This window comes from Rhinopithecus bieti, unplaced genomic scaffold (assembly GCF_001698545.2).
Source record: "Rhinopithecus bieti isolate Rb0 unplaced genomic scaffold, ASM169854v2 scaffold_1058, whole genome shotgun sequence".
Classification (NCBI taxonomy): domain Eukaryota; kingdom Metazoa; phylum Chordata; class Mammalia; order Primates; family Cercopithecidae; genus Rhinopithecus; species Rhinopithecus bieti.
In genome coordinates, this window is record NW_016803341.1 from 477,228 (window position 1) to 491,512 (window position 14,285).

General features: G+C 55.2%; 2 protein-coding genes across 3 annotated transcripts in view; both read left to right on the forward strand.

Annotated features, from left to right (window-relative positions):
* The window catches only part of LOC108532384 (F-box only protein 41-like), an 18,188-nt gene extending 17,047 nt beyond the window's left edge, over positions 1–1,141 (forward strand). Inside the window, exon 3 of the mRNA XM_017876445.1 lies at positions 1,067–1,141. Within this exon, the coding sequence (XP_017731934.1) occupies positions 1,067–1,141 (75 nt within the window). The remainder of the gene's footprint in view (positions 1–1,066) is intronic.
* A 539-nt stretch (positions 1,142–1,680) lies between these two features.
* On the forward strand, positions 1,681–13,993 carry FBXO41 (F-box protein 41). Of its 2 annotated transcripts, XM_017876593.1 has the most exons (11): positions 1,681–2,028; positions 2,517–2,590; positions 2,841–3,199; positions 3,954–4,195; positions 4,419–4,534; positions 4,650–4,802; positions 5,147–5,242; positions 7,934–8,052; positions 8,245–8,403; positions 9,401–9,516; positions 9,630–13,993. In XM_017876593.1, exons 1-11 carry the CDS (start codon positions 2,026–2,028, stop codon positions 9,690–9,692), a joined length of 1,500 nt encoding a protein of 499 aa, XP_017732082.1. In that variant the 5' UTR covers positions 1,681–2,025; the 3' UTR covers positions 9,693–13,993. The 2 variants fall into 2 exon arrangements, with proteins under 2 accessions (XP_017732082.1, XP_017732089.1); XM_017876600.1 differs by lacking the exon at positions 2,517–2,590 and having other exon boundaries at positions 1,909–2,028.
* The last annotated feature ends 292 nt before the right edge of the window (positions 13,994–14,285 follow it).

Consider the following 14,285-nt stretch of genomic DNA (forward strand, 5'->3'; position numbering starts at 1 on the left):
GTTTCACCGTTTTAGTCAGGATGGTCTCCATCTCCTGACCTCGTGATCAGCCCTCCTCAGCCTCCCAAAGTGCTGGGATTACAGGCGTGAGCCACCACACCCAGCCTGTTTCTGCATATTTCTAAAAGCATCCAGACATGTTATTTCTCTCATCTGCCATAACCCTCTTCCCCTTAAGCTACTGCTCCTTTTCTCTCCTCCTTACAGAAAACTCCTTGTATTTGTTTATACTTCTTGTCTCCAATTTCTTTCCTCACTTTCTCTCTTGAACCCAGGCTGATCGGGTTTCCACCTCTGCCAGGGTCCCCATGTCACCAGTGACCTTTCTGTTGCTAAGGCCTAGCCATGGTCTTACTTGGCCCATTGGTGGCATTTGACATAGCTGATCCCTGACATGCCTTCTTCACTTGGCTTCCAGGACACTCTTGGGATTTCCTTCTAGCTGTCTCAATCTTCTTCATTTCTCTGGTCTTTAAATGTAGGATTATGAACTACAGATGACCCCTGACTTACGATGGTTTGATACAATTTTTAGATTTTCCGATGCTACAAAAGCATCATGCAGTCCGTAGAAACTGTACTGTGTGAAAATGAAAAACAGTATGTACAACCATACTGTTTCTTTAGTACAGTATTCAATAAATTACATGAGATCAACACTTTTTTTTAATAAAATAGACTTTGTGTTCAGTGATTTTGTCCAACTGTAGGCTAATATAAGTGCTCTGAGCACATTTAAGGCAAGCCAGGCTAAGCACTGATGTTCAGTAGGGTAAGTGCATTAAATGCATTTTTGACTGATGATATTTTCAACTTACAATGGGCTGACGGGGATGTATCCCCATTGTAAGCCAAGGAGCATTTGTATATAGATGTTATTTATGTGTCCCCATTGTGACATAAACTCTATAAAGGCAGGAGTTGTTCACTGCTATTTCCCCAATACCTAGAACAGTGCCTGGCACCTAGAGGGTGCTCAATAAACATTGAATGGATGCACAAACAACCGGGAATGCATTTGGGAGTAAGTACACGCTGATTCTAAGTGTGCCATGTGTTCATGCAGCTCCTAGAAGTTGGTGCAAACTATCAGTATGCTTCTGCATTTGAGTGTATTCCTCTGTGGGGTGATGTGACTTAGTGTGTATTTTTGAAGGTTCCTGAAAGTATGTTTGACTGTGTCGGTGGTACTGTGCCTCCATGGTTCTTTGCGTGTCTCACACGTGAGCACATGCCCAAGCTGGAAAATGATGTGAGTACACGAACATGAATGTGTGGGGCTGTGCCTGGGGCTGTGTAATGGGCCTCTGTGTGGGGATATGTGACATGGCTGGTGGCTCTAAGTATGTGCCTAGGAGTGTTCTGTGTTGGGATGCTGGGTATTGAAGGCCATGCACATGTGACTGAACATGTCTGTGTTTCTGTATGAGAGAGATGTGTCTGGTTATGGCATATGAATGTACATGGGGTACGTGTGTGGGGATGTATGTGTGCCTCGAGTGGTTGTGTGGGACTGAGTATGCCTGAGTATTTCTGTGGAGAGCAGGGTGTGTAGTATTTCTGTGGAGAGCAGGGTCTGGGGCCGGGTGGGTGGGGTGTGAGTGTGTGGCTTGGAGTGCATGCATGCATTTCTGTATGTATCATCGTGTGGGGCTAGGCCTGTTCTGCAGGAACCCATGTGACCGTTAGCAGACACTGCAGGCAGCTGTGCCGGTGTCTCCCCGCACTGGCCAGGCTCTCCTCCAGAGGGTGGGTGGGCAGGCAGGCTGAGGCTCTGGGGTAAGAGACTGCTCTGGGCCCAGGGAGGTGGTGCAGATCGACCAGTTCCTGAAGGAGACAGCGGCGCGGGAGGCCAGCGCCAAGCTGCGGCTGCAGCAGTTCATTGAGGAGCTCCTTGAGCGGGCTGACCGTGCCGAGCGACAGCTGCAGGTCATCAGCAGCAGCTGTGGCAGCACGCCCAGTGCCAGCCTGGGCCGTGGAGGTGGGGGCGGTGGTGCTGGCCCCAATGCCCGGGGCCCAGGCAGAATGGTGAGTGCCCACCTGCTTTCTCTCCTCTACCTGCACACCTGGTCCCCCACAACCTCACCTTTCACGTGGCTGGATATCTCCCCATGATGCCCCATTCGCCCCTTCTTTGGCTTTTCCCCCATGAGCAGATGCCAGGAATGGGGAGACCCTCTGATTGGGCAGGAGTGCCAGTGCCAGCCCCCGAGGCTGTAGTGAGATATGATTCAGTGACTCCAGCCCTCAGGGGCTATCTCTGCCCATCCCTGCAAATGAGAGTCCAGGAGCCACAAGCTGGGGTCCGGGGTGTTGGGTGGGTGTGGGGAGGGGCTGGCGAGCCTGCCTCTCTGGGCTGTCTGTCTGTCCATTTGTCCATCTTTCCCAACTGTTTTCCCTTCTCTCTCCTCTCCCCCATTTCCTCTCCATCTTTTTCCCTGTTTCCCCTGCTATTCCTGCTCATCCTCTTGCCTCCTCCGCCCCTCTCCTTTACCTCCTGCTCTGGGGGCCCACAGCGAGAACACCACGCGGGCCCGGCCGTGCCTAGCACATATGCAGTGTCACGGCATGGCTCCTCTCCCAGCACAGGGTAAGCCTCGGGCCCAGCACACCCCATGCAGCCCACCCTCGCCCTGGAAAGATCCGCTGACCTGTCTGGGGCTTGTGTCATCCTCCTGTCCCTACCCCCTGGGTCACGTGTATCTGCCTTTCCACACCCAGAGGGGGCTTTTGGAAAGCAGCACGGGTGGGTTGCCCTCAGCCGATGGTAGGGGCAGGGTGGGGAGTTTGGGCAGGCCTGGTGCCTCTCACCCCTTACTGTGTGATCCACCCTGCCCCAGGGCCTCCAGCCGTGTGCCAGCCGCATCCCAGAGCTCAGGCTGCTATGACAGTGACAGTCTGGAGCTGCCCAGGCCGGAGGAGGGGGCCCCTGAGGACAGTGGCCCTGGGGGCTTGGGCACACGGGCCCAGGCTGCCAATGGGGGCTCAGAGCGGTCCCAGCCCCCTCGCAGCTCAGGCCTGCGGCGCCAGGCCATCCAGAACTGGCAGCGCAGACCCCGCCGACACAGCACTGAGGGGGAAGAGGGTGATGTCTCTGACGTTGGCTCCCGAACCACTGAGTCAGAGGCTGAGGGCCCGTTGGATGCGCCCCGTCCCGGGCCTGCTATGGCTGGGCCATTGAGCAGCTGCCGGCTCTCAGGTAGGTCCCGGAAGGGTTGGCAGGGGGACACAGGTCTGAGGCAGTGAATCTCCTGGGCTCCTGCACCCCCTCCCCTTTCCCCAGACTTGCCCACCCCTCCTACATAGCGCTCTTCAAGCCTAGGGCAGGAACTCTTGTGACAGGGCAGGGCTGCAGTGGCACAAGTATGCTCAGATTGTCTGATGCACAAGGATGCCACATCCGAGGGACGGGGAGGTCCATTCACGTGGTGGGCTCATCAACATTTATAGGACAGCAGTTGATTGTTGCCTCCCAACTCTGAAGCCCCTGGTGCAGTGGGGGAGAGGCCTCCCACCATATTCACAGAAGGCCCCAACATATATGGGTGGGTTGGGAGGTGAGAGGGCTAGGGTCAGGGTTGTAGCTGCACCCCATGTTCTGGGTAGCCCCATGCCCACCTTCTGTTTCCAGAGGCCCAATTTATACTGCAGCACCCTCCAACCCCTTTCCCTCTCCAAATCTGATGTATTGCCTCATGTAGGGGGTGAGTTTGAATGATATATAACCTTAAAAAGAAAGTTTACACAAGGGATGCCTTTTTGTAATTTGTAAAACTGGAGATGGGGTACCGCAAAGGACAGGGACGCAGATGCCCCTTTTCCTTCCTTCCTAGGCCCTGGTACCACAGCATGCCCATTGCTCTGCAGCTCCTACCCTGCCCCAGCTCCCCACACACATCCCCACACCAGCCTTGACCCTCCACGCTCACTTTTGAAACCCTTGTATTCTGCAGCCCGCCCTGAGGGAGGCAGTGGACGGGGTCGACGAGCAGAGAGGGGCAGCCCCTCACGCTCCAATGAGGTCATCAGCCCAGAGATCCTGAAGATGCGAGCCGCCCTCTTCTGCATCTTCACCTACCTGGACACGCGCACACTGCTGCACGCTGCTGAGGTCTGCCGGGACTGGCGCTTCGTGGCCCGCCACCCTGCAGTCTGGACAAGGGTGCTGCTTGAGAATGCCCGAGTCTGCTCCAAGGTGCCTGCCCCTGCCTGCCTTCTGTGCCCTGCTGTGAACCCACCTTTCCCCGTGGGTAGAATCTGGCCCCTGAAGGTCTGGTCCTTGCAACCCTTACAACACTGTAGCGCCAACCTGGCTTCCCTGAAATGCTCTCATGCAGCCTCCTATCCGGGGCTGGCCCACCTCCAGCCAACCAAGTGCAGACCCCTTCATCTCCAAATACTCTTCCCCTCCCCCACAGTTCCTGGCAATGCTGGCTCAGTGGTGCACTCAGGCCCACTCTCTGACGCTGCAGAACTTGAAGCCCCGGCAGCGGGGAAAGAAGGAGAGCAAGGAGGAGTATGCCCGGAGCACCCGGTGAGGCCTGCAGTGGGTGGGTGCTGGGTGCTGTTGGGCCACAGACCTGGAATTAAGTAAGGATGTTTCCCAGAGGAGGAGGTGGCCAGCTCTCTGACCTCTTGGTCATCCCCAGGGGCTGCTTGGAAGCTGGGCTGGAGTCCCTGCTGAAGGCAGCTGGGGGGAACCTGCTGATCCTGCGCATCTCCCACTGTCCAAACATCCTCACCGACCGCTCGCTCTGGCTGGCCAGTTGCTACTGCCGTGCCCTGCAGGCTGTCACCTACAGGTGGGTCAACCGACTAGAAGCATGGCCTGTTCCCTCTAGGCCCAGGGTCCTACGGGATCCCTAGGTGCTACATAGCCTCCGCCAGGGTTCTCAAGCAAAGGGATCCAAGAGCTCTATGGCTGAAGGGAAGGAAGCTTTGGCAAGAGCAGAGGCCACCAAGAGTGGGCAACTCCAGCTTTGTCTTGTATCTTTTCATTTTCTCTCTCTCTCTCTCTTTTTTTAAATAGAGACGGGGTCTCGCCGTATTGCCCAAGCTGGTCTAGAACTCCTGGGCTCAGGTGATCCCCAACCCCGGCCTTGACCTCCCAAGTCTTGGGATTACCAGCAGCTTTATCTTTTCACAGGAGTGCCACAGACCCCGTGGGCCATGAGGTCATTTGGGCCCTGGGCGCAGGCTGCAGAGAGATCGTCTCCCTCCAAGTGGCACCCCTTCACCCCTGGTGAGCCCTGGCAGGTTTGGGGGATGGGAGGGGGAACACGGTTGGGCCTGGTCTGGGGCTGAGGACTGAGCGGATCTGAGCCCATTCCACAAGCTATCAGGACAGATTAACACACATTAATCTGTCCATTGAGGCATTAGGAGCAGGGCTTTAAAATCAGACCTGGGGCCGGGCGCGGTGGCTCAAGCCTGTAATCCCAGCACTTTGGGAGGCCGAGACGGGCGGATCACGAGGTCAGGAGATCGAAACCATCCTGGCTAACACGGTGAATACCCCGTCTCTACTAAAAATACAAAAAATAAGCCGGCAGGTGGCGCGCCCTGTAGTCCCCAGCTACTCCGGGAGGCTGAGGCAGGAGATGCCAGGACCCGGGAGGCGGAGCTTGGCAGTGAGCTGAGATCTGCCACTGCAACTCCAGCCTGGGGACAGAGCGAGACTCCCGTCTCAAAAAAAAAAAATAAAAATAAAAATAATAAATCAGACCTGGTTGGCCGGGCGCAGTGACTCACACCTGTAATACCCAGTACTTGAGAGGCCAGGTTGGCACATCACCTGAGGTCGGAGTTCGAGACCAGCCTGAACAACATGGAAGAAAACCCTGTCCTCTACTAAAAACAAAATTAGCCGAGCGTGGTGGTGCATGCCTGGTAATCCCAGCTACTCGAAGAGCTGAGGCAGGAAAGACTCCTTTGAACCCCGGGAGGCGGAGGTTGCGGTGAGCCGATGATTGTGCCATTGCATCCAGCCTGGGCATAGAGTGGAAACTCTGTCTCAAAATAAATAAATAAATAAAAAATAAATAAATAAATAAATAAATAAATAAATAAAATCAGATCTGGGGTCATGTCCTGGCTTACTGGCAGTGCCACCTTGGGAATCCCAATCATGTCTTAGTTTCTCAAACTGCAAAGTAAAGGTGGTATTAGGAACTATGGACCTTATTAGGGCTGTTGCTGGCCCAAATGAGATCAGGTACACAAAGCCTGCAGGGTCCACAGTAATTGTTCAGTAAACACCAGCTAAAAACCACCAGCTTTGTTTGATATATGAAAGGTGGTTCAGGGAGGTCAGTGTATGAAAGAGCTGGTCGTTGGAGAATCCAGGTTATGAAATCATTTCTCACTCTGCTTGGAGTTCCTCTAACACACCAGGCTCTTTTGCTCCTCTCCACGCGACAGCTCCTCCCAGCCATCCAGTGTGCCTTCTGTAACACCCTGGGTAGAGCGTGTCACTGCTCCCCTGCCTCAATCCCCACTGCATTTTGCCCTGATCCCTCTGTCATCTACTTTGCAATAATTTTTTTTTTTTTCTTTTCTTTTGTGAGACGGAGTCTCGCTCTGTCACCCAGGCTGGAGTGCAGTGGCTGGATCTCAGCTCACTGCAAGCTCCGCCTCCCGGGTTTACACCATTCTCCTGCTTCGGCCTCCCAAGTAGCTGAGACTACAGGCATGGGCCACCACGCCCAGCTAATTTTTTTATTTGTAGTAAAGACAGGCTTTCACCATGTTGGCCAGGCTGATCTCGAACTCCTGGCCTCAGGTGATCTGCCTGCCTCGGCCTCCCAAAGTGCTGGGATTACAGACATGAGCCACCACACCCACCCCTACTTTGCAATAATTTCTTGATATTTCGATCTCCTCCACTAGGCGGGTGGTTCTCAAGGCAGAATCTAGGAATGTCCATTTCTGTATCCCTGGTACCAAGTGCATAATAGATGCCAGAGAGATGTCTGTTGCCTGGGCAAATGTTGAGGGATGAAGTGTTCAGGGAAATGGCGTTTGGTGTGAATGGAAAGGAAAGTTGGGGCAATCAGGAAGGGCCTTGCTAAGGAATTTAGGTTTTTCGCATTTTATCTAGAAAGTATTGGAAGCTGTTGGGGGAATTTTAGATTTTAAGAAAGGGATTAAGATCAGACTGGTAATGTTCTATGCCCCTCACCACTTTCCTGCCACCAAAGAGACTGTCCACTCTTTGAGGGCAGGGACCGTGTCTATGTTGTCAGCACTGCACCCCAGGGCCTACTAGCTCAGTTGTTGTTGACTTGATAACCACTTGCTGAATGGTGGAGTGAGTGGATGTAGGAATGAGGGGTTCCCTGTCTACAGTGTGGAGGATGAGATGGCAGGGAGACTAGTGTTAACCCAGAGAATGCCAATGGTGGTCTGAACTGTGGGTTCAATAGTAGTTAAGGCCGGGCACAGTGACTCACACCTGTAATCCCAGCACTTTGGGAGGCCGAGGCAGTGGATCACTTGAGGCCAGGAGTTTGAGACCAGCCTGGCCAACATGGTGAAACCCCGTCTCTACTAAAAGTACAAGAAAATGAGCCAGGCATGGTGGTGCATGCCTGTAGTCCCAGTTACTTGGGAAGCTGAGGCAGGAGAATCGCTTGAACTCAGGAGGCAGAGGTTGCAGTGAGCGGAAATTGCACCACTGCACTCCAGCCTGGGTGGTAGAATGAGCCCTGTCTCAAAAAAAAAAAAAGACAGAGTGCTTGGGAATCAGAAGCTGCAGGACTTGGTGGATGAGATGAGGGCAGAGGAGTCAGGGATGATCCCGGTTTTCTGACTTGACCAGCTGGGTTGTTGGAGGAACGCTTGCCTGAATCAGGGAGGGGTCCCACAGGAGGAGCATGCTGGGGTGTCAGGCATCCAAAGACTTCCCTGACGGCTCCCCCTTCCCATTCTCCAGCCAGCAGCCCACGCGCTTCAGTAACCGCTGCCTGCAGATGATTGGTCGCTGTTGGCCCCACCTGCGGGCCCTGGGGGTCGGGGGTGCCGGCTGTGGGGTGCAGGGCCTGGCATCACTTGGTGAGTCTTTCCTTGGACTGGGGTGGTGGGTAGTAAGAAGCAGGCATGGGTGCAGTGCTGCCCCGTGAAATCCCACAGGGGCCTGGGGCTGCAGCCTGGGTGGTGGCGGGTGGCAGAGTGGTGGCCAGGGTGCTGGCTGCAGGGATGACCTGGGGAGTTTGTCAGCAGGATCCCCCTTCTTCCTCTTCCTAGCGAGAAACTGCATGCGGCTGCAGGTCCTGGAGCTTGACCATGTGTCAGAGATCACCCAGGAGGTGGCGGCAGAGGTCTGCCGGGAAGGCCTGAAGGGATTGGAGATGCTAGTGCTCACAGCGACTCCCGTCACCCCTAAGGCCCTGCTGCACTTCAACAGTGAGCAATGGGGGAATGCGGGGCAGGGTATGACTATCACCTGCCACGGGGCTCTGTCAGCAGGTAGCCTAACTATCACTGGGGCAGATGGATCAGGGCCTCCAGCCAAGGGCAGAGGCAGGGGGACAGGTTAAGAGCACTGGTTCTGGAGCTTGACTGACCTAGGTCCCAGGTCTGGCTCTGCTACTTATTAGCTGAGTGATGTTGGGCAAGTTACTATACCTCTCTGAGTCCTGTATTCCCATCTTCTAAGGTGACTCTCTAGTATGGGTGAGAGGATTAAATGAGATATGTGAAAGCTCCCCCCACCCCCCACCCCAGGACAGTTCTCAGGGTGAAGACTCCTCTCTCCCTGGACTCCAGATCATACCTCCTTGGCTTCCACACCTTTCTCAAACCACCCACTCCACTCTCAGTCACTACACCTGCACTGAGGACCCTCTTTCCAAGACCTTCTTCCCCCTTCAGCCACATGGGACGCCCTGGACTTTATCACCAGAACTAACTGCTCAGCCTCCAGAATCATGACCTCCAGGCCCTTCTCAGCCATCTGATCTTCCTCCACCTCCCCCGACTTCATGCCATATCCAGTTCCTTAAGCCGTCTGTTCCAAGTGTTTGTCCCACCTCCCCCTCCTTTGTGCTTCAGCCTGGATCCACGAGCCTTACCTCAGCCACTCTGTTCCTTGTCATTCATCCCCAAATGCCCAGACCATAGTATAGCTGCCCCCTGTGTCAGGGAAGTTCCTAGAGGCCTTGGACAACTGGCGGCTGCCCACTCACCCTCCCAGAGGCCACTGCAGCCTCTCCTGTCCCTCAGCCCCACCTCCCTCTCCCCGCATCCGGTCACAAGCCCCCAGGTGGCATGGGTCTGCTCTCCTTTGTCGTGTTCCCAGTGGCTGGCACCTGATTGTCTGATTTCATTAATTAGTGAGAGGAGAGGAGGCAGCTCCACAGCCCAGGCCAAACACGCCCTTGCCTTGCCCATCTTTTCTCAGGCATCTGCCGGAACCTCAAGTCGATTGTGGTCCAGATTGGGATTGCGGATTATTTCAAAGAGCCCAGCAGCCCTGAGGCCCAAAAGCTGTTTGAGGACATGGTGACAAAACTCCAGGTGAGGGGTCGGCTCTGAGGCTGTCCAAGACCCCAGGTGGCATCCCTAGACTGGGGCTGGTGACCTGGGTGAGTGTGGCAGGAGGGAGAATTAACCCAGGGTTCGGTCCGCAGGCCCTGCGACGGAGGCCCGGCTTCTCTAAGATTCTGCACATCAAGGTGGAAGGCGGCTGCTAACCCGGGTAGGGGGCGGCAGGGCCCCTGCCAGCCCCATATCAGGGCACTCTCTTTGGACTTCAGAGGGACCCTGGTTTGGACTAGACCTTTGGAGGTCGAGTGTTATCCCTGGCTTCTGGAGGGGGACTGACAAATCTCCTGTCCTCTTACTGGAGCAGCGGAGCAACGGGCCTGACCCAGGGCACTGCTTCCCTAGTACAGGGGCTTGGACAGAAGCTGCCCTCCGACCCCGACCCTACCCCGGCTGGAGCAGCCTCTGGCACAGCCAGTGAGGAGCTGTCACCACCAGCGCCTGGTGTCATCACCTGGAGGATCTGCAATAACCACCCAGTGGCTCCTCAGCTGTTCTGGCCGGCCTCTCCTTCCTGAGGCCCAGCCTCCTGGTCAGGAGCCTCTGGGGCCCCAGGCCAGCGGGGTCTCCACAGGGCAGCTCAGACTTGGCAAGGAGGACTCTTCTCCCCAACCCTGCCCCAGCCTTCTGGGGGCACCCCTTCAGACAGCCTGCCTAGGCTCTGAATCCACATTTTCTGGGGATACCACAGGCAGACCTAGGGGCCTGGGCACGTGGTCAGCCAAAAGCTGGGGGCAGCAGTACAGTGGGGTAGTGGGGGTGGGTTTGGAAAGGAAACAATCACCCAGAACTTCTCTCCAGGATGAGACCACCCTTCCAAGGTGGGGGATTGCCAGGGAGAGGAAACTTATTTATTGCTGTAAGACAAGACCCCTCCTCCCAACCCCACACCCTACCGCATACCAGAGCTAAATTCAAAGCTGAAAGGCGCACGTTTCTATACCTACATTCATTCCTGAGGGACCCTCCAGAGGGTCAAGGTCCCAGCCCCAGGCAGCCCTGTCACAGTGAGAAGTACTTCCTGTCCTCAAAGAATTTCCTTCTAATCCAGGTGCTTGGGCAGGAACCTGATGGCCTTCGGGTCACCAAGGCTGTCTGGGAGGGAGGCACGGGGCCGCCCTCTGTGCTGAGGCCGTGGAGGAAGCCAGGAGGAGGGTGGCTTGCTTTGCTTCCTTGTCTAATTAGCTTGCTTGAAGATGTAGCCTTGGCAGGGAGCCAGACCCATGGGGCCAAGGAAGAGGAAGAGCTTCCTCAACAGACTCACTCCCCCTTCCTCGGTCTCCACGGGCCCCACGGGCTGAGGGCTGCATTGGGGTCTTCTGCCTAGGGGAAGTGCTGGACCTGGGCTGGAGCCACTTGGCTTAGAAGCCACAGGATTCCAGTGGGGCTTTTCACTGGCCTTTGCAGTCCCCAAAGGATCAGGTCTCAGAACCAAGGCTCCAAAGGCTTGAGGTCTCCCCAGTTCCTCCTCTCAGAACTCCCATAGTGGCTCAGAGGCCGGGGGTCCTGCCAACTTTCATTTGGAAAGTTCTTTCAAACATCTAAACTAGATCTGTCTTAGGGTTTCTTTCTCTCCTAGATAGGATCAGCTCCCAGCCCTAGCCATTAGGCTGCTGGTCCTGGCTGGGGATGGGGTCCCCTCGTTACCCAGTCCTTCCCAGGAACCCAACTCCCTAACGCAACCTGGCTTGGACATGAAGACCCAGCCCTCGGTTACCTTGTAAAGAGTCCTCCAGAGCTGGGACCCCACGGACGCAGCAGCACACCCAGCTCCCATGGCGTCATCCCTAGCTCTGTCCCAGATCTTGCTATCATTGTTGACTTTTCCTCCTGTGGCTTGTTCTGTCCCTGCCCTTTGAAAACCTAAAATACCAAGGGTGTCATGCTGGCAACTCCCTGCCCAGTCCTGCACGAAGCCTTGGCTGTGTGTGGCACCCCCTGCCCCTACCCCAGAGCAGCTGGCTCCATTGGCTTCTCCCTGTCCTCAGGGGTCAGGAAAAAGCAGCATGGCTTTCTTTCCTCTCCTCCAGAGGCCTGGAAGGGAGGTGGGGGTCCACTAAGGGCCTAGCTACCTTGGATTTGTTGGTCCTGCCTTGCCAACTGCAGCCTGCAGCTCCTGCTCCCTGTGACCCCAGAACCAGAGGTGCTGCCTTCCCTGTCTCCTGGACAAAGCACAAAGGGATGCCCTGCTTGGCTTCAGTCTGCCCAACTGAGGGATTTTCTCTGTCCCAGGGACCTTCCATCCCTGAATACAAGGCTCTGGGCAACTTCTCTCTGGGTGGTACACACTAGAATGCCTGGCATTAGCACAGGGAAAGGAGTTTGGGGCATATGGGCAGTGAGCTAGGGGGGAGAAAGGTGGTGCTGAAAGGCCAGATGCTAGTTGCAGTTTGACTCATTCATTCATTTGTGCAACAGTACTGAGCACCACCAGCACTGGAGGCAGAGGGGTGAACAAGATACCCTTCTGCCTGGGGGACGTCCACTTCCCATGGGTTTGGCTATTTCCAGGAAAGCCCCTCAGTCCTCCACCCTGTTCTGGCTGTGTGTGAAGGATGTGTGTGAGCAGGCCCAATCCTTTGCAGCAGGAATGAGAGGTCAGAGTATCCCACTGCACACGCACCCCCGGGCTGACAGACTTGTGCCCCCCAGCCTTCATGCATGCCTGAGCACTGGCAGCTTTGCAGCCCCTGCCCCACCAGCCCCTTGATGCTCTTCTTTTGTTCTTTCCTTGGGGATGAGCCCTGCTGCTGAGTAGGGAGCTTTGGCTTGCTGGGAGGCTCTATGCATGGATTTCTTTGGCAACCATACAGCCAGGGCTGAGGATGGGAATAAGGACAGAGGGCCTGGCTATCCCCAGAAGCACTTCATCCATCTTTACCCACCCAAAGGGATCCCTCCACATCTCATACCCAGTAAGATGCAAGAAAGGAATATCTGAGAGCAAGCAGCCCTGCTCCAGGGGACCCAGGTATGTGTAGAGGCCCAGTGGGGGTGGCCACTTGGTGTTTCTACCACCCCCTGCCATCCAGTCTGGCCCCAGTGCCTACCTGGGAGGTTGGTGTACTTGGCTTAAGTACTTCATGCTTTATTTAGGCTGCTTCCCCACAGCACCAACAGGAAATGAAGACGCACTTACATGCATCCCTGCGGGAATAAAGAGTGGGTGGGCTGCCCAGCACCACGGCCTTTCCCCAGCCAGGAGAGACCACCTAAGGATCAAGGCAGCTCCTGTTTTCTTGGTCCTGTGACACTCGAGTCTGAGCCAGCCCCTCAGGAATTGCCTCAAAAGGGGGAAAAAAAAAACAAAAACAAAAAAACAAAAAAAAAGGCCTCCTTCCCAAGGCCTGCTACTCCAAGGTTTGGCTCCATCCCTTGCCTTTGGGTCCTGCCTATTACCCTGGTCCTGGTCTCTAATCTTTGGGGCCACAGGTGGGGAGTCACCTGGGCCCCAATCCCTCTAAGGCGCTAAGTTGAAGGAGGCCTTCCCAGAGTGACTATTGGTGCCAAAGTCCCAGTTCCTGTTGGACTTGGGGTAAAAACAGGAGAGATAGTGAGTGGGTGTATGGCCCAAGTACCCAGAGAAGTTAACTCGAACCCATGGGACATGTCCCAGCCTGTCAGTCCCTGATGAGTGTAACTTCCTTCCCCTGGGGGCCTGGCCCTTCTCTCTACCCCAGTGGCCATGCTTTCTCACCCAGCCTTGTGCCCAGCCTGCATTTCTGTATATATTGCTGTGTATTGTGTGTATGTATGTATTCCTGGACAAGTGTGTTCATCTGCAGCCCTTGCCTGAGGATAAGGTTTAGGATTGGGTAAAGATCAGAATACCAGGGCCAGCTAAGGCAACGACTCCCGCCCCAACCCCTTGGGACCTCAGCCAGTCCCAAGGCTGCCCTGACAATCAGGCAGGCTCCCCACCATGAGACTAAGCCTCCTCTGCCACTGCCAGCATGGCCCAAGGAAGGCTTGGCCTTGGGCTTGCCAGCCTCAGCTCTGCCCTGGCAAGGGTCTTGTATCCAGGGCAGAGGCCTGAGGTGACCCAGGCTTGCCTCATGGCTGATGCCAGCAGGCTTGGTTCTAGTGGGCACCACTGGTGGGCGACCTCCATAACTGGCCCTTAGGCCCTGCCTTCCTGCACAGCTAGGCTATAATGGGCCTGAGCGTGAGAGGGTAGCTTCCCCAGCCCCAAGCACAGGCAGAGGGGTGGAAAGCAATTTTTGGTTTTATTTTTGTTTCTGAAGTGGTGCCTGTACCTCCAGCCCCCAGGGGGCCTTTCCTGGCCACACTTCTCTGCCCCACCCAGGCATCGCCATCCCAGCACTTTGCTCCATGTCACCCATAAGATGCCCTTTGCTGAATGTACCTGAGGGTATGTATTTAAAAGGACTCACATGGGCATCAGAGAATTTATGGCTCTGTATCCAATAAAGAAGATGGTGAAACTGGTATATCTGCCCCAGAAGTAAATGGTATTGTGGCCACACTTGTCATCTGTGCTATCATGGTCTTTCTGCAGCTCAAGTGTACAGAGGCAAGTAACCCAGTGGAATGAAGTATTAGCAAGACTTGCCAGCGGGCACAGTTGCTCACACCTGTAATCCTAGCACTTTGGGAGACTGAGGCGGGAGAATTGCTTGAGCCCAGGAATTCGAGACTAGTCTGGGCAACATAGTGAAACCCTGTCTCTACAAAAAAAATTTGAAAAATTAGCTGGGCATGTGCCTGCAGTGCTAGCTACT